Source organism: Camelus dromedarius, chromosome 24 (assembly GCF_036321535.1).
Source record: "Camelus dromedarius isolate mCamDro1 chromosome 24, mCamDro1.pat, whole genome shotgun sequence".
In the NCBI taxonomy this organism is placed as follows: Eukaryota; Metazoa; Chordata; class Mammalia; order Artiodactyla; family Camelidae; genus Camelus; species Camelus dromedarius.
Window position 1 is genome coordinate 15285575 of NC_087459.1, and position 25872 is coordinate 15311446.

The 25872-nt window shown below is 36.2% G+C and overlaps 1 protein-coding gene across 9 annotated transcripts; it reads left to right on the plus strand.

Annotated features, from left to right (window-relative positions):
* Positions 1 to 1626: 1626 nt before the first annotated feature.
* On the plus strand, positions 1627 to 24588 carry CCP110 (centriolar coiled-coil protein 110). Of its 9 annotated transcripts, none has more exons than XM_031433124.2 (16): positions 1627 to 1864; positions 3502 to 3647; positions 5589 to 5744; positions 8604 to 8732; positions 11118 to 12768; positions 14768 to 14898; positions 15692 to 15869; positions 16431 to 16570; positions 16829 to 16945; positions 17299 to 17400; positions 17588 to 17704; positions 19315 to 19388; positions 19920 to 19982; positions 20652 to 20711; positions 21207 to 21292; positions 23652 to 24588. In XM_031433124.2, the coding sequence occupies exons 3-16, from the start codon at positions 5604 to 5606 to the stop codon at positions 23702 to 23704; spliced, it is 3042 nt and encodes a 1013-aa protein (XP_031288984.1). In that variant the 5' UTR covers positions 1627 to 1864; positions 3502 to 3647; positions 5589 to 5603; the 3' UTR covers positions 23705 to 24588. The 9 variants fall into 9 exon arrangements, with proteins under 9 accessions (XP_031288984.1, XP_031288985.1, XP_010980888.2 ...); XM_031433125.2 differs by having other exon boundaries at positions 1627 to 1784; XM_064478481.1 differs by lacking the exon at positions 1627 to 1864 and adding an exon at positions 1877 to 2028.
* Positions 24589 to 25872: the final 1284 nt, after the last annotated feature.

The following is a 25872-nucleotide window of genomic DNA, read 5'->3' on the forward strand; positions in this document are numbered from 1 at the left end:
CAGAGAGAGGGACCCCTAAATTAGGAAGCCCACCAAAGTGTGGGTCCTTGCCGCTGGCTGTGAAAGAATTCATGCAGAGGGACGAAGTGAACAGCCACTTTATTGCTCAGAAGGGGAAATGGTAGGAAAGGGCTTGAGCAGAGAGAAGGAAAGAAAGGCTCTTGAGCTGGGAAAGGAAGTGCTCCAGTGGGGAACTATCAGCCAAGATGGCCAGTGGAGACATCTCCAGCTCCTGAGCAGGCAGCAGGGTCTTTTATTATAAGGCTCTAACATTGTTGTCTTCATTCCGGTAGTGGTGTTAATTACTTTCTGCTACAGGCTCCTTCCTCCCTCAGAGCTCAGCCCTGACACAAAAAGCAATTAGCAGAAACTAGGAGGGAACAAAGGAGAAGAACTGGGGTATGTCCTTGGATTTTAAGGAGCCATCTGTGGGATAAAAGAAATGTCCTGCCTTTTCATCAGCTAGGTACTTCCTTTCCCTTGTTGTTAATTAGGCAGGGTCAGTAAGTCTGACTAACCACCTTTCTCAACTGCCCCCTGAGAGACTTCATATCCAAGAATCTTTTTGGGAAAATGAACAGTCGTCTCTATCTTCTGTAGCCTCTTCCTGCTGTACAGGGGCATAGAGAGAGAGGCGAAGTCTCTTTCTATTTTTTCTAAATCTAGGTAATCTGACCCTGGGATAGGTTTCCATCCGTGGAGCAGCAGAGTCTTATTTTGATACTGCTGGAGATGATTTGAAATGAAGCAGGAAAGTACTTGAACTAAAAATGGCCCAATAAATAAGCAGGGCTAACAGGGTAATTAAGACACTGGGCATTTGCCAGCCGAGTTCTTCATCCTGTTTTCTGATGCTTTCTGCCTGCTCTAGTAGATTTCTGGAGGCCTGAGAGACTTCAGCTTTTGTATAAAGGAGAGGCAGGGGTTGTGGGGCTGAGTTGGGAGGGTGCTACAGGGTCCTGCTCCCTTTTAGTGGGGCTTCTGTACAAGAACTGCAAGAATTATCTGAGTTGTTCCTTACAACGACCCTTGTGATAGGCACTTTTAAAACTCCTATTTTACATATGCGAAAATCGGCACGGGAAAGAGGGTCAGTAAGAGACAGAGAGTAAGGCCAATCTAGGAAATGGAAAGGGGCTAGCTACTAAATCATATTTTGGAAAGCTGGTAACATGTTTCAATACAGAACCTTGGCAAAACATTCTGCGCTTTTCCTGCCAACTTGAACCTGGTATCGTCCTTTTTCCAATGTATATTCCCATTAATTTGCAAAAGGGTAGGGATATGTTAAGTTTGAAGTTGGCATCTAGGATTCAGTAATTTTTTATTTACAAAGAAAAAAGTTTTGGTGACTGTTGTATGTATTCCAACGACTATACAGAAAGAAGCTTTCTCTATACAGATAAGTGAAAAACAGCAACTTCAAGGATCACTTCACGGACCTTCAGACTTGAGAAGCTTTCCTAATGCAATAAACAACCATTTGAGAGGTTGAAGTAAAGACTACGCCTCCCAGCGTGCATCGCGTCGTCGGTAAGCACTACGCTCTCCATCGCTGGGCGGGGAGGCCTACCCAGGAGCGCAAAGCACCTCGGGGATTGTAGTTTTCTGGAGTCCCAACCGCTCTAACGGCCCGGGAAGCAACCACCGGAAATGCCGTCCCTGAGAGGAGGAGTCTAGGCGGCGGTGGCGGCGACGGTTGCCAGGAGCCCGCGTTGCCGCCGGAGACCCGTAATATGGCGGGGAGGAGGAGGAGAAGGCGGCGGCGGACCGAGCTGCTCTCAGTCAGTACCAATTGAGCCGTTTGCTTCCTGCCAAGGCCCGGAGCGAGGGGAGGAAAGCTCCTGCGGCCGTGGGAGATCAGGTGCTTGCGTGAGAAGGGGCTTGACTCAGCGGGTCCCGGCTGCGAGGCAGAAGGGCGGGCGGAATTGGCGCGCTGAGGGGCTGAAGGCGGGCTCTGGACGGAACCCGAGTGCAGGTGCGGGGCCGCCGGGCCTCGAGACCCTGGAAAGGAGCGAGTGTGCCGAGGCAGGTGCCCGGGGGATCGGTGGCATCGGATGCCGAGGTGATGCTCGGATGCAGGCACCGCCTGGTGGGCCCTCAGGATGGAGCCTTATCAGAGGAGCTGGGGGAGGTGGGCCTGGGGCGCTGGGGTGAGGGCAGAGGGTCCCCGGTAAATAAGCTGGGGTCAGAGCCGAGGAACCACCTCCTGTTGATAAAACTGTTTAGGCCGCTTTTCTCGCGAGGGAAGCGTCCCCAGGGTGTGCACTGGCCATTTCTGAACGCCAGTTACCACCAACCAAAGGTCCTAGGAGTGCTGTTTACTCTGCCTTTGCGACTCTCTAGGGGCATAAGCGTGAGGATAAAAAAGCAAATTCTCTTCATTGCCCCTGATGCTGCTAGGTGGTTCCCATCCTTTGGTTCTGTCTCGTTATAATCCTAATTCCCTACCCCAATTTAGGCAAATGGCAGGCCCCTAGCGACTGATTTAATGGGGAGGGGTCTGACACAGCAAGATGAGGAAGCTGTTGTCCCCTTTACCATGTTTTAAAGTTAAATTTGAATCTTACCAGGAACCAAACACTGACGTTGTCCTCCAGGAGCTTATAAACGCTTTTTAAATGGTTGAAAAAAAAATCAAAATCATCTCCATCGTCTTCGTAATAAAAGCCGCTCCCATCTATTGATACTTTCTGCTTGTCCGGTAGTATAGTGATTGCCATACGTGTGTTAGTTCCTTGAATTCTCACAGACTCTCTTTGAGACAGATGTGCTGATTATCCCTATTTTACAAATGAGGAAACTGAGGCACAGAGATGGTAAGTGAATTGCCAAGAACAGACAGCTAGTATGTGCCTGAATGAGAAACATTTTCCCCCTTTATTGCCTCTACAAGATGTTTATGTCTTTGGGAGGACTGATGGGTAAACAGCCAGCTAGGATCTGAAAACAAGGCAAGATGTGTTCTGTGTTACTTTTACCATTCCTTTCAGTTACATTTCTGATAGAGCTCTGATAAGGAGCAGGTAGCAGAGCCATGAGTCTATGGGGTTTGCAAAGAGGCTCATTTGTAGGAGGGGCATGGTCTACACGGAGAAGACAAGGCATGCCTGAACTTGATGCAGCCAACAAATTATTAATTCAAGTGGACCAGTAATGCCTGATGGTAAAGTATGGGGCAGTAGATTTGTGGTTGGAGTGGCCTTGTTGTCAAAGTTCCCTTAAAATAAAACCCTGCTGACAGAGGTAATTGTGGCGTGAGAAACGAAGTGCCCTCTTGCTTAATTATATAGGATGCAGATGCTCGCTTTTTAAATGGTTGCCTTTGCAGTTCAGAGGTACCAGGTTTTTCTGAGAATAGGGTCATCCGTGAAACTACTATTCTTTAAATTCTATTCTTTGCTAGCTTCTTTGCTATATGGTCCACTGTCTTCTTTTTTCTGGTTTACATTATTGTTTGAGCTAATTATCCTAATTTATTTATTCAATATTTTTATCCAGTGCCTACTGTGTGCAGACACTGTCCTATGTAATGGGGATTTAGTGGTGAGCAAGACTGAGAAGGTACTGCTGCTTATGGAGCTTACATTTTGGTGGAGGAAGACAGACAAAAACCAAGGAAATAAACAAGATAATTTCAGATAGTGGTAAGTGCTATGAAAATTGGGAAACAGCAGGGTAATGTGATAGTAGATGACGCAGGGTTAATTTAGATGGGATTATCAGGGACGGCCTCTCGGAAGAGGGGACATCCAAGCTGAGACTAAAGATAAGAAGGATCCAGCCATGTTCTCGGGTCACTTGGTAATTTGCATAATCATCATATTAGACTTGTATTTGGATGTTTAATGCATTGTCATGAGCCATAAGTTGTGCTGTAATAATAATATATTGCTATATGTCTGCAATATGTCTGACAAACATGTACTGTTTAAGGGATGTGAATCTAACTTTCTGAAGCAATGAGGCATATCTATATGATGATGTTGAAAGATACAAAACTATTGCCATAGAGACATTTTATTTCCTTAAATTTCCCAGACCCTCCATGCTCTGCTTGTGTATCCACTGGAAGTATATTACATTAATTGTATGAGTAATCTGTTTATGTTTCTGGTAACGCTGGATGATGGGTTGTGTTAAAAAATAATTTGAAGTATTTTAGTAGAAATGGGTCATTTGAATTTCTCTAACATTTTAGCTTCTGCCTATTTTGGTTGTTAAGATATGGTGTGGGTTCAAGTCTAGACTAAAATAATGAGACCATTCAGTAAGGTGTTGTTTTGTTTTTTACTTTTGCTTGTTTTATGAATATAAATTTGAAAAATAATCTCATTTACACTCTAGAGAGCTGTTTCTTTGAATTTAAACTTACTTTGCATAAATTGAACATAGCAATAATTAAAATTGATGGAATGGTAGCAAGACGTTTTGCTATTAATAAGACTACCAGTTGGTCAAAAGTGGCAATATATCTTATTTTTTCATAATCTAATTGTAGTTTTGAGTATGCTTTTTCTTCATTTCTAATTGCCCTACTGTTTGTCCTTGATACTTTAGCGTACTAAATTTTTAAGTACCTTGAGGCTTAGGACGGTATCATATTCTGTCTTATTTCATCTTTGCATATCCTAAGTCTTGAATTGACTTTCCCTTCCCTCTCTCTTTTTCTTTGTTAATTGTTTTAAAATGAATACTTAAAGGAATGTTATTGTGTTAGTTTTTCTGTTTCCACAGTTCATATCCTTGTTGGTTATGAGTCTGCTGATACCTCTCTTATTTTGCCTTGCTTATTTACAGGAAATAATACCAGACATAATGCTGTGGAAACAGGCAATCAAATGTTTAACGCTTGCTAGATGAATGATTATGGTGGCTAAGCTTTCATGGTTTCCTTGTGTTTTCATAGCCACCATCACAATTACCTAGAAATTGTAAAATTACTGAGCTGATGGTTTTTAAGTAGTTTGTGATGGTTCCACTTTTCAACAATAAACTAGAATTAATATGAGAGCCAATAGATTCTCTGTTTTCCACCTTTAACTGATTTGTCTAGTTATTATGGAGTCAAGTTATATTCTTAAGATATGCAAGTACTAGACTTTGAACTCCATGGTACAAAAAGAACTTTTGAAGTGAATATCCTGTTTTATTTAACTAGCTCTTTTTTTGGCTACAAAAGCATTCCTACCTTTGTATTATTTAGTTTTTCTTGTGCTGTGTAGATAAGTCCTGCTAAAGAAAAAATAACATTCTGTTTTACAATCTGAAGTTAAGTTAGGTGGTATAAAACTTTCTTTTCAGAAGGTTTCAATGCTGAATTTTAGTACTTTTCTAAATTAACCATATTTAAGGATTGATTTACATATAAATCTTCAGAAATATTTAATATATGAAGCAAGGTTTAACTGGGGAGGGTCTTGAGATGTTTTCTTATACCCAAGATTTAGCTCCTGATCAGTGAAACAATTCTGGGAATGCCAGTTCTAGGAATTAAGAATTCTAGGAATATTTCAATGCCCTCCAAATTTGCCAAATAAATTAAGATCTATTTTTGTTTAAAATGGGCTTTTTTTCCTTTCCTGTAGTGTGATTGTGGGAAGATGGAGGAGTATGAGAAATTTTGTGAGAGAAGTCTTGCCAGACTCCAAGAAGCATCACTACCCACAGAGAGCTTTCTACCTGTCCAGTCTGAAAGCATCTCACTCATTCGCTTCCATGGAGTGGCTGTGCTTTCTCCACTGGTAAATATTCTTTGATTTTAAATAATTTTTTTTTTAGATAGTGAATCACTAAGGTACTTCACAGTAAAACAAAATGAAGGCTTATAAACATCAAAAAGATCCGTAGCCCTTAGGCATGAATAAAGAAATACAAATGAGTTGGTGTTTTTTACCAATTAGATTGGCAAAGATCTGATAGGACCTTGTACTACTAGGTTGTGGGAAAGAGGCACTGAAAATGCACTTTTGCTAAGAGGATCAGTTGATTTTATTTTTTGGAGAGCAATTTGGTAGTGTGTCAGAATTTGTAAGTGTATCTAACCTTTGACTCAGCCGTTCCATTTTGGGAAATACCTTCCAAATATACTCATCCATGCTCCCAAAGCACTATGTGTAAGGTTATAGTAATATTGTTTAAAAAAGCAAAGGATTTGACAAACAACCTAAATGTCCATCACTAGTGGACTAGTTTAACTAACTGTGGTCCATTTTATAGACTTACATACGTGCCATTAAAATGAGTACAGTAGACCTTAATGTGTGGGCATGGAAGGATCTTCACAAGTTACCGTAAATCAGGGAACACAGCGCGCTTTCAGAGGCATGCAGGGTAGTGGTTAAAAGCCTGACTCTGGATTCTCCTGGCCTGGATTCAAATCATTGCTCTGCCACTTACCTGTAGATCCATAGTCTTTATTTGTTAAGTGAGGATTAAAAATAGTGCCTATCTCATAGGGTTATTTTGAGGATTAAATGATTTAATACATTTAAAATGATAAAAGGATTTAATACATTTAAAATGCTTAGAACACCATCTAGATCATGGGAGGTACTCAGTATATGTTAACTACTTGGGTTTTTAAATAAGGAAATTGTATTTTCCCTCTGGGGAGAAGTGAGGGAATGTAGGATGAGAGGGCAGACACACTTTTCATTGTATACCCTGTGATGCTGATTGAATATTTTATAAATGTATGTGGCTTTATTTTAAGTCAGAAAACTCATATTATTGAAAGAGAGTTTTAAATGTATTTTTTTGTATGACGGGATTTAAAAGATCAATATTTTCTGCCAACTTTTTGTAATGAAATTTTCAACCATACAGAAAAGTTGAAAGGATAGTGTGTTGACTACCCATGTATCTACCGTTTACATTCAATAATTTTTAACATTTTTCCCACCTTTGCTTTATTGTGCTTAAGAATCTTTGTGTATATATACATATATATATACACACACATACATATACACATATATACTTTTAAATTTTATTGCTGAGTCATTTGAAAATTGCAGATACATAATGCTTCTCCCCTAAATATTTTGGTATAATATTCCAAAAATAAAGATATTCTCCCACATAAACCCAATACCATATAATACCTTAAGAAAATTAATAATAATTTTAATAGCATCTAATATTCTGTCCATATTCATATTTCTCCATTTATGCTCAAAATACCTTTTATAGCCTTTTTTTCCTTAGCTGGATCCAGTCAGAGTTCACAACAGCACTTGCTTGTTATGTTTTTTTAATCACTTTGATCTAGAATAGTTCCTCTACCTCTTTAAAAAATTGGTTTTTTTTTGATAGTGAAGTTTTAAAGAGATCTCATAAAATGTCTTACATTTTGGATTTGTCTAATTGTTTCCTCATGGTGATAGTTAGCTTGCCCTCTAGTCCCTCTAAAGTGGAAATTAGTCTACCAGTTTGGTTAGAGTTGGGTTAAACATTTTTAGCAAGAATTCTTTGGAGATGATGCCATATACTTCATATTAAATTAAATCAGAAATTACATAATGTGTAGTTGTTCCTCTATTAGTGACGTTTATTTTGAACACTTGCTTTTACAGTGATGACTTGCTAGATGACTCTTTAAAGGTATACATTTTCTTTTTTATTTTTGATTAGCAAGTAAACTGTGGAATGATTCTTGGTACCATGCAAATAAGAAAAAATTTTGAAACATTTTATCAGCTACTTGATGACATATTGCTTGATTAGTTTATTATGTATTTGCCAAAATATCTTAAGCCTTGTTTAGGGTCTATGACTTTTCAGTTACTTATTTATAAGCAAAATCTAATGTTTATGGACCTTAGTTCATGTTTTTATGTTGTACTTGATAGTTGAATATTGCAACTTTGAAACAATTTTTTATGAAATGTTTTCCATTTGCTTAAGTCTAAAATAAGTCTTGACTCCTTAACATAGTGACTAAACTTCCCAGGACTTAATAATGAAGATTTAAATCCACTATAAAAAGATATAATGCTTAGAAGCTTTCAGTTTTTTAGGTACATTATATTTTTATTGGAGGTTATAATGACATGGAACCAAATATGTGTTCTGATTTTGTAGGCAAATAAAACATTATCTGTTTCTTTTATCATTAAACCTTGGAGCATTTTCTTGAGGTAGCAAAGAGGTAAAATGTATACTAACCAGAGGATTAGAAATTGAAGAATCTGACCCAGTGAAGTAGATATCACCAAATGAAAAGCTCAGCAGTTGCCAAAGGGTTAATTTTCTTTCATTTCAGAGCATTTGATAAATGAACAGTTTTTTCCTTTCTTTTAATTTTTTTTAAATTGAAAGTAATTTACTCACAGTGAAATGTACAGATTTTAAGTGTTCAAGTTCCATGAGTTCCGATACATGGCATCCATTTATAACTCACACCCGCACAGAACGTTTTCATCACCATAGAAAGACCTCACCTATGCCCTCCCAATCATCCCCCCAACCACTGCTCAGGTTTCTCTCACTGGAGATGATTTTACCTGTTGCACACGTTTTTAATCACTCTGGTTCAAAACTTCCTGATTTTATGATATTTTTATATTTATGAGAAGTAATTACATATTTATGTTTTTCAGCTTAATAGTGAGAAAAGGAAGGAAATGCAACAAGAAAAGCAGAAAGCACTTGATGTAGAAGCAAGAAAGCAGGTCAATAGGAAGAAAGCTTTACTGACTCGTGTCCAGGAGATTCTTGAAAATGTTCAGGTGTGTAATTTAAGCTCTTGAAATTATAATTAAGAATTCATGGATTAAGCATCAGTGATAATTCTTCAGAAACAAATTTGTCTTACTAGTTAATTACTAATATACTTTTATGTTTGAGAAGCTTTGTAATTTGTGATATTCCATTTCAGTTACTCCAAAGAAAATTCACTAGCTTGTTAGTGATGCCCAGTACTTGAATCGGAGGGTACTTAGACAATGGACCCATACACTGAATATAGTCGCTTATTGTCTGTGTCTTATGACTCTAAAAACATTGAATTCTCAGTGGCAAAATGATAGAATTGGCTATTGTAGTTTACCTCTGAACTAATCAGACTATTGACTCAATGACTTTATTCTCATTCTCTGCTAAAGTAAATAACTGCCCCCAATTTTTTTAGGTGAAAATGCTGCTCTTAGACACAAAAATGCAATTTAGGTTACATAACTAGAACTGCCTAGATGCATCTTAGATACAAATTGAAACTATTTAAATAACACGTCTATACTTTTGCAATTATTTTTATTTAACTTAATTTAAATTTGTATAAGCAATTTGTTTTAAGGTCTGAATCATATTATACTAAAAAGGAAAAAAACGAATCAGATAAAACAGTTTTGGTCATATATAGCACTGTTTTGCTGGTTGTATCTTTTAATTTTTTAAAATAATCTTAGGGGTTTGTGGTTTGTGTAATTCATACTAAATAATTTATGTACAATGAACCTCAGGATATTTTCCACTAACTGCTACCTTCATTTCTCTGTAGGTAGTAGATTTTAATTTGTAAAGTATAATTGCTGCTCATATTGAGTTTAAAAAATATAATGAGTAGCACAGTAACAGTTTTTTTTTTTTAATTTACTAGATATTTCCTATTTTTGTAACAAAAATGGCATATCATTTTTGGTCCATTGAGGGATGTATCAAATAAACCACTAATAAGATTATTGTTGAGTCTGAAAACTTTCTTTGCTTAATAGAACATGTGTAATGTTGAACTGTGGAGTAATGAGCTAATTATGCAGATGGAGAAATTTTATATAATACAAATATATTTCTAAGGTCTGTTTTGCCTCTAAAACCTGTGATTCTATGATAGATTTTTTGGGATTGTTATTTAAATCGTCTAACCAAAGGCTCATTCTAGTGATGTGCAAAAAGCGTAGATGCTGAATATCACAAATGTAAAACGTTTAGCTATTTTGAGGAAATGATTTATTTTACTTAAACCCATGAGCATGTGTCATGAATATGTATCCTTTTTGTTTTATTTTGATCCTGAGCTTGTGACTAAGTCGACCTTGTTGTACTGTTTATTGCATAGTACCTGGAAACCATGGCATGTCTTGGGATTTGTAAGGTAAAACAGCAGTGCCATATCGTCTAGGAAAAAAAAAAACACATATAAAACAACCTAAAAATCTTTTCAAATTCAGGATTATGGAGTCTGTATTCATCTGATAATATGATAGTGGTTTTTCCCAGTTTCGTATATGCTTGTATAATCTTTAGAAACCATCCTAGTTCACTTTTTGTTCTTTTGCATTATTTAGATATAAAATGTAATTTTATTTTTTTCTGTTGGATCTCTTGTGTATACAGTTGTTCTCATCTTCATCAAATTTTTAACTTATTTTGCTTGTTCAAAACTCATTACTGGGTTGCTGTTTTAAATGATCATTAGTTAATGAAATTGAAATTTGGTTTAATGAATTGGGTTTTAAGTTGAAGTTTTTGGTTCTTTTTGTTTGTTTGTTTTTTGCTTTGCCGTGCTGAGCTATTATTTACTACAAATTTGTCTCATCATATAGAAGGATTTTAGTTAAAATTTGAAGTGAGCATATGGGAGGCAGAATCTTAGTACTGAATTATTTTTGCTTAATCAATATCCTGGCAAGTTAGTCCTTGTTTAAAGAAGAATCCTTAATGTAAGAAATTTAATTATTTGCTATTTATCTTATACATTGTTAGCCTTAGATGATAGTTCTCATAGGAGGAGCAATTGGTGATGTTAATAACATAACTAGAAGAAAGTGAAGGAAAATGTTTCTATTCCAAGACTAAATTGCAATGGATATATGAATATATGTGTATATATGTACATATGCATGGATGTACGTTTATATTTGCATCAGATAGATAATTTATTTTTTTCCTTTGAATATTTTAATAGAGAGGCTGGGATGACCAGTAGATGCTTTTTATAGTAATTTGAGCTCCAAGTGACACAGACTATCATAAAAAAGGTCATCTTAGTTTTTGTTTGTGTTTTCAAATATTAGAACTTTGGATCTTTAATTTCACTTTTACTTCAGAAAACAATGAAATCAAAGACTTTTTGTGTACTGATGATGTATTAATTTTTAAATTTCCTTTTTCAGGTTAGGAAAGCACCTAATGCCAGTGATTTTGATCAGTGGGAGACTGAAACCATTTACTCTAATTCAGAAGTTAGAAACTTGAATGTTCCTGCTACATTTCCAAATATCTTGCCAAGCCCTACTGAACACTCTGCTTTAGGAAGGTTTGAAAAGGAAACTGGAATTTTACCATCGAATAATGAGGACCAATTTAAATCTAATGGGATAGACTTAGCTAGGGACTCAGAAGAATTTAATTCTCTGAAGCAATGTGATAATTCAAATACTAGCCATGCAGAAAATGAAGCTTCTGTGAAGACCTCCTCAGCTGCTGCACAAGAGACACTTACTTCTGCTGGCCTCTTTCCAACCAATGAAGAACAGGATCCATCACTTTTGGAAGAAGTTACTCTGGATCCCTACGTAATGAGTCTTCAGAACCTGATGAAAAAGTCAAAGGAATACATAGAAAGAGAGCAATCTAGGCGCAGTCTGAGAAGTAGCACAAAGAGGAGTGTTAATGAGAGTCAATCAGACAGAGAGAACGATGCTGTTAAAGTGGCTGACTGTGTAAAGGAGAAGGCCCCGTTGATAGGCAAACTCTGTGGTTCAGTTATTCCTGACAAACCAAGCCTTAATAAATCCAATGTTCTTCTCCAAGGTGCTTCCACTCAAGCAAGCAGTGTGAATACATCAGTTTTAGGTAGCTTTTCTAAAGTGGATATACCTGTACGGTCTGGCTATTCCACTGCTTTAGAGCCTGATTCTGATTTTAAAGGCATTCCCACTTTTGTTACTGAAAATAATGTTATCAAAAGTCTTACTGGTTCATATGCCAAATTACCTAGCCCAGAGCCAAGCCTGAGTCCTAAAATGCATCGAAGGCGTTCAAGGCCTTCATCAGCATGTCATATACTTATAAATAACCCAATAAATGCTTATGAATTAAGTCCTAAAAGTAAAGAACAGACAGTAGACTTAGTTGTTCAAGATACTGATGAAAAAGCACACGTACCTGAAACTGTGCCAAAGTTACCAACTGATTTAGCAGGAGTTTGTTCAAGCAAGGTTTATGTCAGCAAAAATACATCTGAAGCCATACAGGAAATGGTTTTAGGTAAATCAAATCAGGTATGTCAATCTTCAGGAAATCAATTAGAAAATAAAGTTATCCATGGACTTGCTGTGGCGGAAGGCCAGCCAGCATCTGATGGGAGAGGACCACACAGCATGGACAGTGCATGTTCTGCAGTGCAGAGATTGCACGAGCCATATGCCACCAGTCAGTGTATAACGGGTCAAAACTTTGGAACTGTGAGTGGACTCACGTCAGCCAGCGTGCTAGAGAAAAACTCCTGCAGTTTACCAGTGGAGCTGAATAAGTCTTACGATGTGAAAAACCCATCTCCTTTACTGATGCAAAACCAGAATACCAGACAGCAGATGGACACCCCTACAGTGTCCTGTGGAAGTGAACAGTTTTTGGATAACAGTTTTGAGAAAGTTAAACGGAGACTTGATTTAGATATTGACAATTTGCAAAAAGAAAACTGCCCTTATGTCTTAACAGCTGGAATAGCTGAACAGGAAAGGCAACATTTGCTGGAAAAAAGATACCCTAAGGGACCTGTCTACATCAACAAGAATAAAATGATAGAAAGTAGTTCCAAAGGTAAGAAAGTTTCCAAGTGTTTAGTATCTGCCAAGCAGGTGGCATCTCTCTTGTATACTGTTAACTGACAGTTTGCAGAGTAATAATTGTCTTCTATTCATCAGGGTACTTAATTTCATTTGTCAGCGTGCATGATTAGCTACAGTTTATTGCCATTCGATAGGCTTTCTTAAAGTATTTTCTTATTTGAATTATGATTCTCTCAGTCCACTTGGTATTATAGAGAATATTGTTAATAACTGGAGGAAAAAGTTCTTGCATGAAACATCACTTACAATTTTCATCCATTGTATTGCTCTGATGTCTTCCTTTTGGACTGTGGCTTCTAATATTTTCATCAGTTTGTCCTTTCATTTGAAATGAGATCTTCATGTCCTTGGCCCTTCAGTAAACACTGTAACATCAAATTATTAGAGAAAATATCACAAATAAGGCTCTCTGAGTAGTGCTTCAAGAATGGTGTCTTTATTGATGAAAATTTATTTCACATTTCTTTCTGTTGCACCTAGTGTTATATTCATAGCAGCTTGTTCAAACATGTCTTCTTCATTACTCCTTACTTTGTTGCCATGGTTTATAATTCCTCATTACTGATATGGAAGACATATAAATCAAGTAAACTAAGTTCTTAGACACAGACATTTCAACTCTAATTTGTTATATATCCTCTTGAAAAAAATTTCACACTAACCCTAAAATTGCACACTTAAAAATAACAAGGTTTATGGGAAAAACAGGGTTGGCTTGGGGCAGACCACTTAACACCTGTGTGACTTTATTAGAACTCTTAACAAAAGCAACAGCTGATACGTGGGGAGCCAGCTTGGATTCTCCTAGCGGACGACATGCCAGGCTCATGGTTGTCTCAGCGAGTACCAAAAATACACAGAACCAAGTGGGTGGCGATCCCTGGCAGTCCTTTCATGGGAGCAAGGCCAGTGCATGTGCCATGAGGCTAATCGTGGAGGCAGCTGGGTTGCTGTCAGAGTGGGCAAGGGAGGCAGTGCTGTGTGCCAAGAGCTGCCCCCAGCTTGGTGTGCCTCCCGAGGGCACACCTCCCAGGGAGGGAGCCCAGGTCAGGCACGCGTTTAAAAAGTTTTTAAGGTAAAACTGCATGGACTCCTGCTGTCGGCTGAGTTGTTGAGTGGAGGAGCTTTGTCTTCTCTTGCTGAAAGTTACAATTCTACTGCTTTTTCAGCCCCCCTTGCCTATAAAAAATTACACATGAACAAATGCAGATTGTTGTAGCTGAATAAAATTGTATTTAGGAACAAATTAATGGAATACCATAGCAGGTAGGACAAATATAATGTGCTTGTCTTCAATGAAAATCATTGACTCTATATTTGGGAAGAATGATTCTTTGAATTTAGTTGAATTATAGTGGATCCCTGAATATATATGTGCTACGTCTGTGTAATACTTGGCATTTCACGTTTCAAAGTGTATCACCACGTTCTGTTCAGTAAGTTGCATAGTCATAATGTTAATAAAATTTTTAGTTAGTAATTAGACTATCTGGAATTTTAATATCTGGTCTTTTTTGGAACCTTAAGCTGAGAAGCTTTACACTATCAAAGCAACATTTATTTAAAAAAAAAATCAAAGCAAGACTACAAGCTACAATATCAGAGGTCCTGGAGAAAGACAAGAATCAAAAGAATAAATAGAGGTGAGATGCATATGACAACCACATGGTTAAGTCCATTGGAGCAAGGAGAGTCTTGATGGAACATGGACACATAGTCTTGGCTCCTCCAGATCGTGGTGGGATCTGCTGAATGGGTGGGTCAGGGTGATGAGATACAGACCTTTGTTTGGTGGCATGAAACGAGAGGAGTGGTGAAAGAATGTGGTTCAAAATGGGGGCCTGTCTGTATCTTGATTGTACTATGTCAGATTTAGGAATACTCTGGTCAGAAGCATAATTTAAATTGATGGTGTAAAGCATCAGATATTAGTACATTTTCTAAATTTGAGGGGACATGTTTCTTTTCAGAAGGCGAGGAGATATTAAAAAGCAAGATGTTAGCTTTTGAAGAAATGCGGAAGAGGCTAGAAGAGCAGCATGCCCAGCAGTTGTCACTACTCATAGCTGAGCAGGAGAGGGAGCAGGAAAGACTGCAGAAGGTGAGGAATTAAAATTTAGGGGTATAGGGCTGGTGAGTGGAATTGAGCTGGGGTTAGTCTATGAATTTGGGTCACGTATAGGATACTTGTAATTGTTTCCCTTGTGTATCTTAATCTAAGGTGGTCATTGATTTTGATACATGGATAGCATTTTTATTTCACATTTAAATATTTAGATCCTTATCTAAAAATAAATGCATACTTTGTCAAAAGGATACTTTACTGAACCATTGATTCAAAACTTCTGATATTTTTAAGAGATATTTTATAAGCAGATGCTGAAATACGCATTCTGTAAGAGTATCTTGTAAGAGCAAGGACAGTTGTTTTAAGATGATTATACTTAATACATCGTTTTAAAATCAGTTAAATAGATTGTCAATTTTATTTGAGGGAGAAAAACCTGAAATAATAATTTGCTGGTAATTTTAGATACTTTTAGCTAAGCCTAAAATGATACTATTTGGGGATATAATTAAAGAAAAGATCTACCATGTTATAATAATCCATTAATCGACATAGAATACAAACTTGTGGTTGCCAGGGGGATGGGGGCTGGGAACGGACTGGGATTTCAAAATGTAGAATAGATGAACAAGATTGTACTGTGTAGCACAGGGAAATATATACAGGATCTTGTGGTGGCTCACAGTGAAAGAGAATGTGGCAATGAATGTATGTATGTTCATGTATAACTGAAAAATTGTGCTCTACACTGGAATTTGACACAACATTGTAAAATGACTATAACTCAATAAAAAAAGTAAAAAAAAAGTAAACCATTAATCTACAGGAAATAGAAGAACAGGAGAAAATGTTAAAAGAGAAGAAGGTGATTACGGCGGAAGCCTCTGAATTGGACATGAACAATGCTGTGGACTTAGAATGGAGAAAGATAAGTGACTCTGGTTTGCTAGAAACAATGCTGTCTCAAGTGGACTCACTCCATACTTCACATTCAAATAGTTCTGGTAAATACTTAAAAATCCTTTTCCATTTGAAAAAATTATCCTATAGTAAGATATTTTATTTCTCATGCTTTAAAATGAAAGCTCCTTTCTATAAGTAATTTCATATCCAACCTACTGCCGTTTGCCAGCTGCTTAGTAACTGGTAAAAAAATGAAATGCTAGTGGAAGATCAAAGACCAGTGAGCAGGTGTTCATGAGAAAAGCCACCTTAGCAAGGGAAATATAAGGAAATTTGACTCAGAGCCCAGTCTTTGTTCATTCATGCAGCAGGTGATAGTCTTCAAGTGAAAACACAGTTTACTATCTCCTGAGTGATCTTGAATTACATCTAATTCCCCAGTCCCAATAAGAGCTTATCTTCACATCTTCAATTATCCTGAGATGCTGTTTGTGTTGAAAAGGTCCATCTGGTGCATAAGCTTAAAGTCCATACATATTTTGTCTGTATGTGGATCAGTTTCAGAGGGGTTGTTATTCTTAATGAATGCCATGTTTATTTGGATGTTCTGTGTATTCTGATTATTTGACATCAAGTATAATACTGTATGTATATTTCTCAAGGTTTCACAAGTTCTGCCCTGCAACATAGCTTTGGTTCTGCAAAGGACGTACCATTCTACCTCTGGGGATCATCACCTAGTGGTTTGGCCACACTCTCAGTAACAAGGCCTTTTGGAAGGGCCAAAACTAAATGGTCTCAGGTGGGCAAACTTAATGATATATGCATGCATGTCTGTCTGTCTGTCTGTCTTTTTTTAAGGAGCTAAATTATCTTAGGTTGTACCAATGAGCCGTAGATATTTTTGCCATACGGCAAAAGCTTAGCTTTTATCAGAGATTAAATTCCACAGAGCAAACACATATAGAAGAATTTAGTTCATTGTAATAGATTAAGAAAAACAATCTTTGAGTATAATGCTCAGATTATTAAAATATTGTGTCTATCTTATTTCTTCTAGGTTTTCAGCCCAGAAGTACAAGCAAAATTTAACAAAATAACTGCAGTAGCAAAAGGATTTCTTACTCGTAGGCTTATGCAGACAGATAAGCTGAAACAACTTCGACAAACTGTAAAAGTAAGATTGTATAAATTGTATTTCATTTCTGTCTCAGTTTCTATCAGTGTTGTGACAAAGTGGACAAATTAGTTCAGAACTTTGGCAGATCAAAAAATTCTTTTGGTCATTATAATATAGGCTGTTTTAGAAATTGATTAATCTCATTCAGATAATTTTTAAAAATAGGTAAATGAAGTAGTTTGTGTATTTTTGTCTCACTTTAAAATCAATGCTATTTGACGTAGGGTGTAATAGTTTTATTTGTGTTCTTAATAATTTTGAATTGATTGAGAAACAGAGCAAAAGGAAACTCCAGTAACCATGAAATCTTTCTAGAAAATTGGTTTTTGAAGGAGCATTTCTTCTTTCAGGATACTATGGAATTCATAAGAAGTTTCCAGTCGGAAGCACCATTAAAGAGAGGAGTTGTTTCAGCACAAGATGCTTCTCTTCAGGAAAGAGTGCTCGCTCAGGTAACTCATGTGTCCTGAAGGCTTTTAGGGAATGGAAATGTTTGATTTCCCTCCCTTCACTGAGCCACTGAAAATAGGTTTCAATTAAAGCTTTAACCTTTTTCTCTAAATAAGAGTGTACGTAATATGACTAAACTCTAACCTCACATTTTTAAATGGGAATAATATTTCCTTTTTTTGAACTTAGCTGCGGGCTGCCCTGTATGGTATTCATGACATATTCTTTGTGATGGGCGCAGCTGAGAGGATGTCTATTCTCCATCATGACCGAGAAGCTCGCAAGGAGAAAATGCTCAGGCAAATGGTATGTTACGTGACTTTTAAATTAGTGAGTGAAAAAAACAACTCTGTCTCTTTCATGCTCACAAAATACTTCTGATACCAGGTGTGTGGGGTTTTCCCTCCACGCCAGTTCTCTGATGCCAGCTGGCTGTTCTACCATTCAGTTCAGTTCTGATACTGTCTACCTGAAGTTACTGTCACATCCTACAAGTTAAGGATGCAGTCTTTTAAGACTGCCCCCACTTCAGATGCTGGTCTCAAGTTCCATTTGTTGCCTGTACTTCTGCCCAACTGGCCATAAACTGGGATTCCCATGTCTCCCTCCTTGGGTTTGAAAATTTTTCTAGAATGGCTCACAGAACTCAGGGAAACACTTGCTTATATTTATGGTTTTATGGTTTTTATATAATAAACAATATAATAACAGATACAGGTGAACAGCCAGATGGAGAAATGCATAGGGCGAGGTCCGGAAGGGTCCTGAGAGCAGGAGCTTCTGTCCCTGTGGAGTTGGTGTGTGCCACCTTCCTGGCATGTGGATGTGTTTACTAACCTGGAAGCTCTCTGAACCCCATATGTTAGGGTATTTATGGAAGCTTCATCATGTAGGCATGATCATTATTAACTGGATCTCCAGTCCCTGTCCTGTCCCTGGAGGATAGGAGGTGAGGCTGAAAGTAAGGTTGTAATCATGCTTGGCCTTTCTGGTGACCAGCCCTCATCCAGAGCCCATCAAAAGTTGTGTTGTTAGAACAAAAGATGCTTCTATCACCCAGGAAATTCCAAGGGATTTCTGAGCTCTGTGAAAGAAACTGAGGTCAAAGGGCAAATATTAGAACAAAAGATGCTCCTGCACTCCTGTAACTCAGGGGATTACAAGAGTTTTAGGGACCTTGTGCCAGGAACCAGGGCCAAAGACCAGGTATTAGCAGGATCCAGAGACAGACAGATCAATTGATAGATCGATCAACCTATCTATCCATCCATAATTATACCCCACAATGAAGTTCCTCTGGGTTTGGAGTAATTGATGCTAAATATCATTCTTTATTGACTTTAGTACCCTTCCCACAATTCTTAAACACAGGTAGTTCCCAAGATTACCAGTAATATTTAAATCTGTGGACAGATTTAAAAGAAATTGGTAAAAGAATTATATACTATTTTGTGATTAGATTTTAGGTTTAAGCATGAATGTTGCTTGGATGGCTTATGGAAAACTGTTAGTTGTTCCTGATTGAATTTCCCTGGAACTATCAAGTACATTTTGCCTCTTTTGGAAATCAGAGTTAGAAAACATGTTCCAAATTAATTTGAAATACAGTTGCTCCTTGAACAACGCAGGGGATTAGGGGTGCCCCACAATAAAAAATCTGAGTGTAAGTTTTGACTCCCCAATAACTTAACTACTGGTAGCCTACTGTTGACCAGAACCCTTACCAATAACATAACAGTTGATGAACACATATTTTGTATATTATATAAAAAAATAAGACTGCTTCAATTATGAAGACTAAGTGAAAGTTCAAAATTCTTGTAAGAGAAGCTGTTTCAATCTGAGATCACCCTGTAGTATAATTTAGTGGTTTTACTGGTACCCCTAGAGCTCCATGTTACTTTTGTGTTTTGAAGGATAAAGTGAGAAGTCCCCGAGTGGCTCTTTCAGCTGCAACGCAGAAGTCTCTCGATAGGAAGAAGTACATGAAGTAAGTTTTTTCGTGTCTTGTTACATTTTAATTTATTATCAAGCCAGTTACTTTTTAATCATCTGTTGTTGTGTATTCAAATTCGAAGTAAAGCGAATAGTTAACTTTCTGCAACTGAGGTGATAGAAATCACTTTATATAAAGAATTTTATTAAAATCAGGTGGTAAAATCTGATGTCCTTTTTAGATAAATGAATTTGTTAAGGTTCAATTTGTATAACTGATAGCTAATTAAATAATCTTAAAATAGTTAATCCTTATATTCAGTGTTAATTTTGTATCTTTTGAATGTATTCATTTTCTTATAGTCTAAAGTCTTCATGAAGGGGGAACTTAATGCAAAGACTATCCTAATAAGTATGCTGTTAAAAGTCTTTCTTGAAACTAGTCTTCAGTATGTTTAGTATGTTTTTTAGTCACCAACTCTGAAATGATGATTTGTTTCTGTCATCCCGTATCACATTTGTAAGCATGTGTTTTCCCCCTTTCTAAATACATTATTTGTGTGTCCTTATTTTTATATTGTGTTAGAGCTGCAGAAATGGGAATGCCAAATAAGAAATTTCTGGTTAAACAAAACCCTTCTGAAACAAGGTGAGAAAAATCACTTAGTCTCAGTGAGAGGTTATTTTTTAATTTTTAAGGAAAAGAAAATTTTATAAATCCAAAGCCTGCTTTTTGTTGGCTTTATTCTGCTTTATATCAGTAAATCTCTCCCTGCTGAGTTGGAGGATCACAGAGTCAGAATCCATAGTAACACCCGATCGTGTAGTTGGTCACATGTCAGGCCGGATGTTCCTGGAGCTTTCTGTAGGACATGCTCTCTCTGGTGGAAATGTGAGCCCCATATGGCCTGAGTTCAGTCTGCAGTCCAAGGCGTCTTTGCTACTTATTTAAAAACCGTAGAAAGCTAGCTTAATGTTTCTGACCTATTTTCTGCTCTTACAAGAGTGATGTTTTGTCTCTCAGATGTTTGAAAAGGAAAATTGGCTTTGTAAAGTATATAAATACATTATCTAAAAATACAGGATTAATACTTACACTAGACATCTCTTTCCTGATAAAAAACTAAGGTTTGGGCTCTTGGTGAGCAAATAAGTACTCTATTAATACGCTTTCATCCGTTTGCTCTGCATTGTGCATTGCACAGAGGCCAAATCATTGCATAGGCCTCACTGTTACCATCTTTCAGCTATTGAAAGAAAATGGGGGGAAAACTGAATTTATCCTATTGAATTAATTTTTTATTTACTTTGTTAATAGAGTCCTTCAGCCAAACCAAGGACAGAATGCACCTGTTCATAGGCTACTGAGTAGACAAGGGTAAGACTGCAACATACGGGTATTTAAAAATAGTCAAATCAAGATTAGCTTTGAAAGGGAAAAATAATTTAGCACTCTTTACATAAAGGGAAACTATTTTCAATTGTGTTTTTTTTTAATGCATTAAAAAGATCTTTTAAAGTTTTGATCAGAGATAACACTTTGGTGTACTGTTGTGTATTATATTTTAATTATCATCTTATGTTGGCATGCTTTTACTTTTCATTTCATACCATTTTGCTCATTAAGAATTGTAAACATCTACATAGTAAGCTCAGCGTCACCAAAGTGATTCTTCAACAAAGCGTAAGCCATGGTTATAGTCTCTTGCTGAAGCAAAAGTTTAGCTTCCTTGCTGCGCACATGCATGGGACTCAAATTCTTTTCAAGCTTATTTGTGCTTTGAACAGTTGATGCATTATGGTTGCTTTTTTTGGATGTTGAACATTTAGACCTTAATGCAAGTGACTTATTACTTTTTTTATATTCAATTAGAACCCCTAAGACCTCAGTGAAGGGGGTTGTGCAAAATAGACAGAAGTCTTCACAGAGCAGAGTGCCTAACAGAGCGCCTGTTTCAGGTGTGTAGCAAATGAGTTTCTGAAGCCCATTCAATAGAAAGACGTGCACAAGCTGCCCTTAACACAGGCCGTGCAAGTGGGAGGTGTTGTCTTTCCTTGCCACCATATTTTGGGATATGCACCGTCATTCCTCGTAGTGATCATTTGTGCTAGTATTTTTGTGGCAGTCAGGAGATCTTAGTAAAACTGTGGTTCCAATCTTGATTTCTGTAATAATACCATGGAAACTATGTATTTTTTAATCTGAAAAAGTTTGTAGAATTATACATACTTAATTCAGAAAAGTTTTTATAAATGAGTAAAATATAATGATCTGATGCCTAAATCTGTGCATGTCTGTTCAGCTTTGGGGAAGTGTATCACCCAGGGATATTTGTATCTGCACATAAGAGGAAAACTTTCTCCTTCTGACCACAAGATCACATATGAATATGCCAGGTGGGAAGGGGTAAAGTCTTAATCTTTTAAGATTAAGTAAAAAGGCTGAGCTAAATTTCTCTATATGTTCATTACTTGAGAATTATTTAAGGTCTAAACTAAAAAATGTATTTTAAAATTCTATTTATGGTGGCAAGAAGACAAATTATAATGCAGAACTTTTAAGCTAATGTTTTAATATTTTTTAGGTATCTTTTGTTAAGACACTATGATAAAGTCACCAAAAATTATGTGATCTATTAAAAATACTTTTGAAATGCTTTGCTTTAACTATACTGCTTTCTAAACATTTAAAAGAAACCTAATCACCAGGCAGTAAAGATTAAATCTTTTAATCAATTCTAATCTTCCCATTAACATATAAGTAGTCATGTTTTAGAGCTTTTATTACTAAGTGATTTCCTCCAAATTAGAAGGGAACAAGCAACATAAATTTTTGTCATGTTATCACCATTTGTTCACATAAGTTCAAAGAAGGAATAAGATATTGATCACAGCTTTGAGTTGATTGCTGACCTTTTGATGTATATAGTGAATTTAATTTATAATGTTGAATATATAGAGGATAATTTAAAAGGTCATCTTTTGGAGGTCACTGTGAGTGATAGTCAATGGAGTTGTTTTAAAGGGGATTACAAAGTTGAAAATCCTGCTTATTCCAGAGGTAGTCAGAACCAGCTGGTTTGAAAGATGACCATTTGGAAGAACTCAGACCATACACCATATCTGTTACTTGTGAAGTTATCTGAAATTTTAAGACATTTTCAACTTTTTCCCCATGTTAGTGTCTGTATTGTGGTAAATCCTAGCTAGTTGGCAAATCATTGAGGAATTAGTATTGCCTTGCCTAATACTATCTATTGCCACAGTGACTACTCTCCATATTCTTTTCTCATGCATTTCATCTCCACTATTTGTCACTTGTGAACCTATATGCAAAATAGCAACTACCGTCTCTGTGTAGTAATACTCAACAGTATGAAGGATGACTAGGAAGTCATTGCAGTTAATATATACAATGAAGTTCAGTATGTAGAACTACTATGGTTTAATTGCACTGCATTGTAATTACTAATACAAATGTACTTAACCCTTAAATTAATGTCATAATAAGTATCTAAACAAGTATGAACAGTTTTCTATTTTTTCTAAAAATTTATTTATACATGAAGACATATTTAGACAATTGAGAAAGACTAAGAATTTTATTCTTTTACATAAACTGAAAATTGGGGATATGACTGATTAAAGTTCCAACTATGAATCTCAACACAGAGATCCATAGTTGCTCTTGAAAAGATTCTTCATTCCTGCTTAGATTTTTAATGGCCTGCGTTATGTTTCAAACAAATTTGAAACTATGCTTTGATTTGATCTGCATGGAGAACAAACATTTTATTAAGCATTTTGTAGAAAATTCATTTTTGTTACAGTGATGAATATCATACTCAGACTGAAGTTGAATTTCTAAGGTGTTAGTTTGTTGCAAAGCAGTTAAACTGTTTTATAGTTTTTACAAACTAAATTACAATCTGATCTCCTGTTTTAAAATGTATTTGTTCATTTGATGTCTTGTGCTTGACTTAAGAGTTTATAGTGAAATTCAGAAACTACTAATTAAAGCAGAGTAGGAGGCAGTAGCGCAAATGGTTCAGTAAAACAACAAATCAGGGGGAGTTGGGGTCTCAGAGTTTCTACTTCTAGCTTTGTTATTGATATAACTGACTTACTCTCCTATGTCTCAGTTGTATTATCCTTAAAATAGTAGTAATTTCTACCTCACGATTATTTTACATAAGGATTTCATGTTATAATGTGTTTTGCTTAACTCAGTGCCTGGTACATAGAGAGCACTCATTAAATGGTATTATTTCAGAAAAACTAACATTGAGAAATAATACTAGTTTTGTTCTATTTTTAGGAGTATATGCAGGAAAAATCCAAAGAAAGCGGCCAAATGTTGCGACAATTTAAGAAGACAGCATTCATTAGGATAAAAAATGGGGGAAGGGTTATGATCCGTATTGTTTCCCCTGTTCAAGCCTTTTTATTTAACCCTGGACTCTGTTTACACAGGCAAAGTGACCGTCAAAGGACTGAGAAATTATCTGGATGTTTTGGCCGATCTGGCTAATTCCTTCCCCATATGCCCATTTTCCTCTTACCAGTAGTTTTGAGTGAAGACAAATTAGTGTTTAGTAATTGACTCATTTCTGTCTTTAACCTGTACAAACATAAGTGTTTTATTACTCAGGTGTCTGCTGAGGACCCTTTTGTAAGCTTAAAGGACATTTGGGTTTATTTCTATAAAATACTGAAAAGGTGTGATATAAATAAGATCTGAAATACGAATTTCATTCATCTTTGCACACTGATTGCTGAGTTTGATAAATTAGATACCATTCTACTGGGGAAATTATTGCAGGAGAATATTTTCCCTTGGTTTTGTAACATTAAAAACTCTGATTAAGCTCTCATATTCTTGGACTTAGAGTATAACCACATAGCATAAAACACTGCCTGCTGATTGTGGTCCATCTAAAATTTACCACAGAAGTTGCTGGGTGACACCATTTTGGTCACAAGTACATACTCCTCTCAACAACTAGTTGTCTTACAGAAATGTTAGGCTTAATGTATGTTACCCCAGTACTGTTAGAAACGTTTCTACTTAATTGGAAAATATTTCTGTGGGGGGTAATGCATTTGGGGAAGACAGCCCAATCTTCTTGAATGTAGCTTAGGAAAGAATGCATTGTTACATCCATTTCTATAAAACAGAGTAACATGTTGCATGCAGTTATATTTTCTATTTAGTCTTCTTATTTTGTTTCTTCATAGTCTGCTTTTTTTTTTTAGCATGCTTGATTTAGGAGAGAACAAAGGGCTATATAATATGATAAATTCAGATTCTCAAGTGGGATAATAATATCGTTTAGTTGAAATTCTGCATTACTTAGAGGCACTGATGTTTAAGGTTTTTCAGCGCTAACATATTTATTTAAAATATAAACCAAAAAAATGTTACCAAGGGAACATGATTTTATGAAAAAGAATATCCCTGTTAATTTATCATGCCATTCCAAAAAGGGCTTTGTGCTTCTTACATAAAATTGGGACTGTGTACAGTTAATCTTTCTAACTTGAATTTTAAAAAGATACTGGTATTTTGAAAATGCAGACTATATATATTCTTAATATCCTTTTAAGAATGCGGAGATAAAGATTGTTTTCTTCAATTTTATGTTCCATTTAAAACTTAACTTTTATATCCAGTATAGACAGAAAATAATCTACTCTGGGTATAAACTTGATTTTCTTTATGGAGATGTATCATTTATTTAATGAGTGAACCAGAAAATTAGAAGACAGTCAAAAATATCTGAGTTACCAATTTATATTTGTGGGCAAATTATCATCTTAATATTATAAATTGTGCTTTATCAGTCTGAAAACTCAGGATACAGCTTACACATTGTGGGTCTTTCCTGTATGAAAGATAGATGCTAAAAGTTTTGTGTAGAACTAATGCAAATTGGCTGAAACAAATAGTGTGTTTTGGAGAAAGTTAAAACTAGTTTTAGATTAAGGATGCAAAACGAGTGTTTTTTAATTTAAAGATAAAAGCTTGTGTGTGTTATACATTTTTTAATGTTCACAGCTTTTTCTCATAAAAGTGCCAGACATTGTTTTGTGCTTTTAATGGATTTTTATTTATATACATTATTTTTGTTATTTTTACTTTGAGTCAAATGTCCATTAATGTAAATTATATTTATTTTTATACTTTAATTTTCTCTAGTTTTGCTTCTAGGCAAAAGGCAAAATAAACTTTTCATCTTAAAGGAAATCTAGTTTGATCTTTTTTGTTTACCAAGGAAAGACTGTGGCCAAAACATTAATAATGCATATGGTCATTTTTTATAATTACAAGTCTCAGGAAAGGTATATCCCACTATTTAATATGTAACCTCTTCCAGTGCTTAGCCCAGCATTTGATTTTGCAGGATTTGGACTTTTCTGAGGGCAAGAGTTCACTGGAGCTGTGGAAATAGCTTATTAAGAGCTGGAAGCCTGCTAGGAGCGAGTGAGGGAGAATGCTACTGTTGAAGCTCGCACCAAAGCTGCTAACTTGCACAACG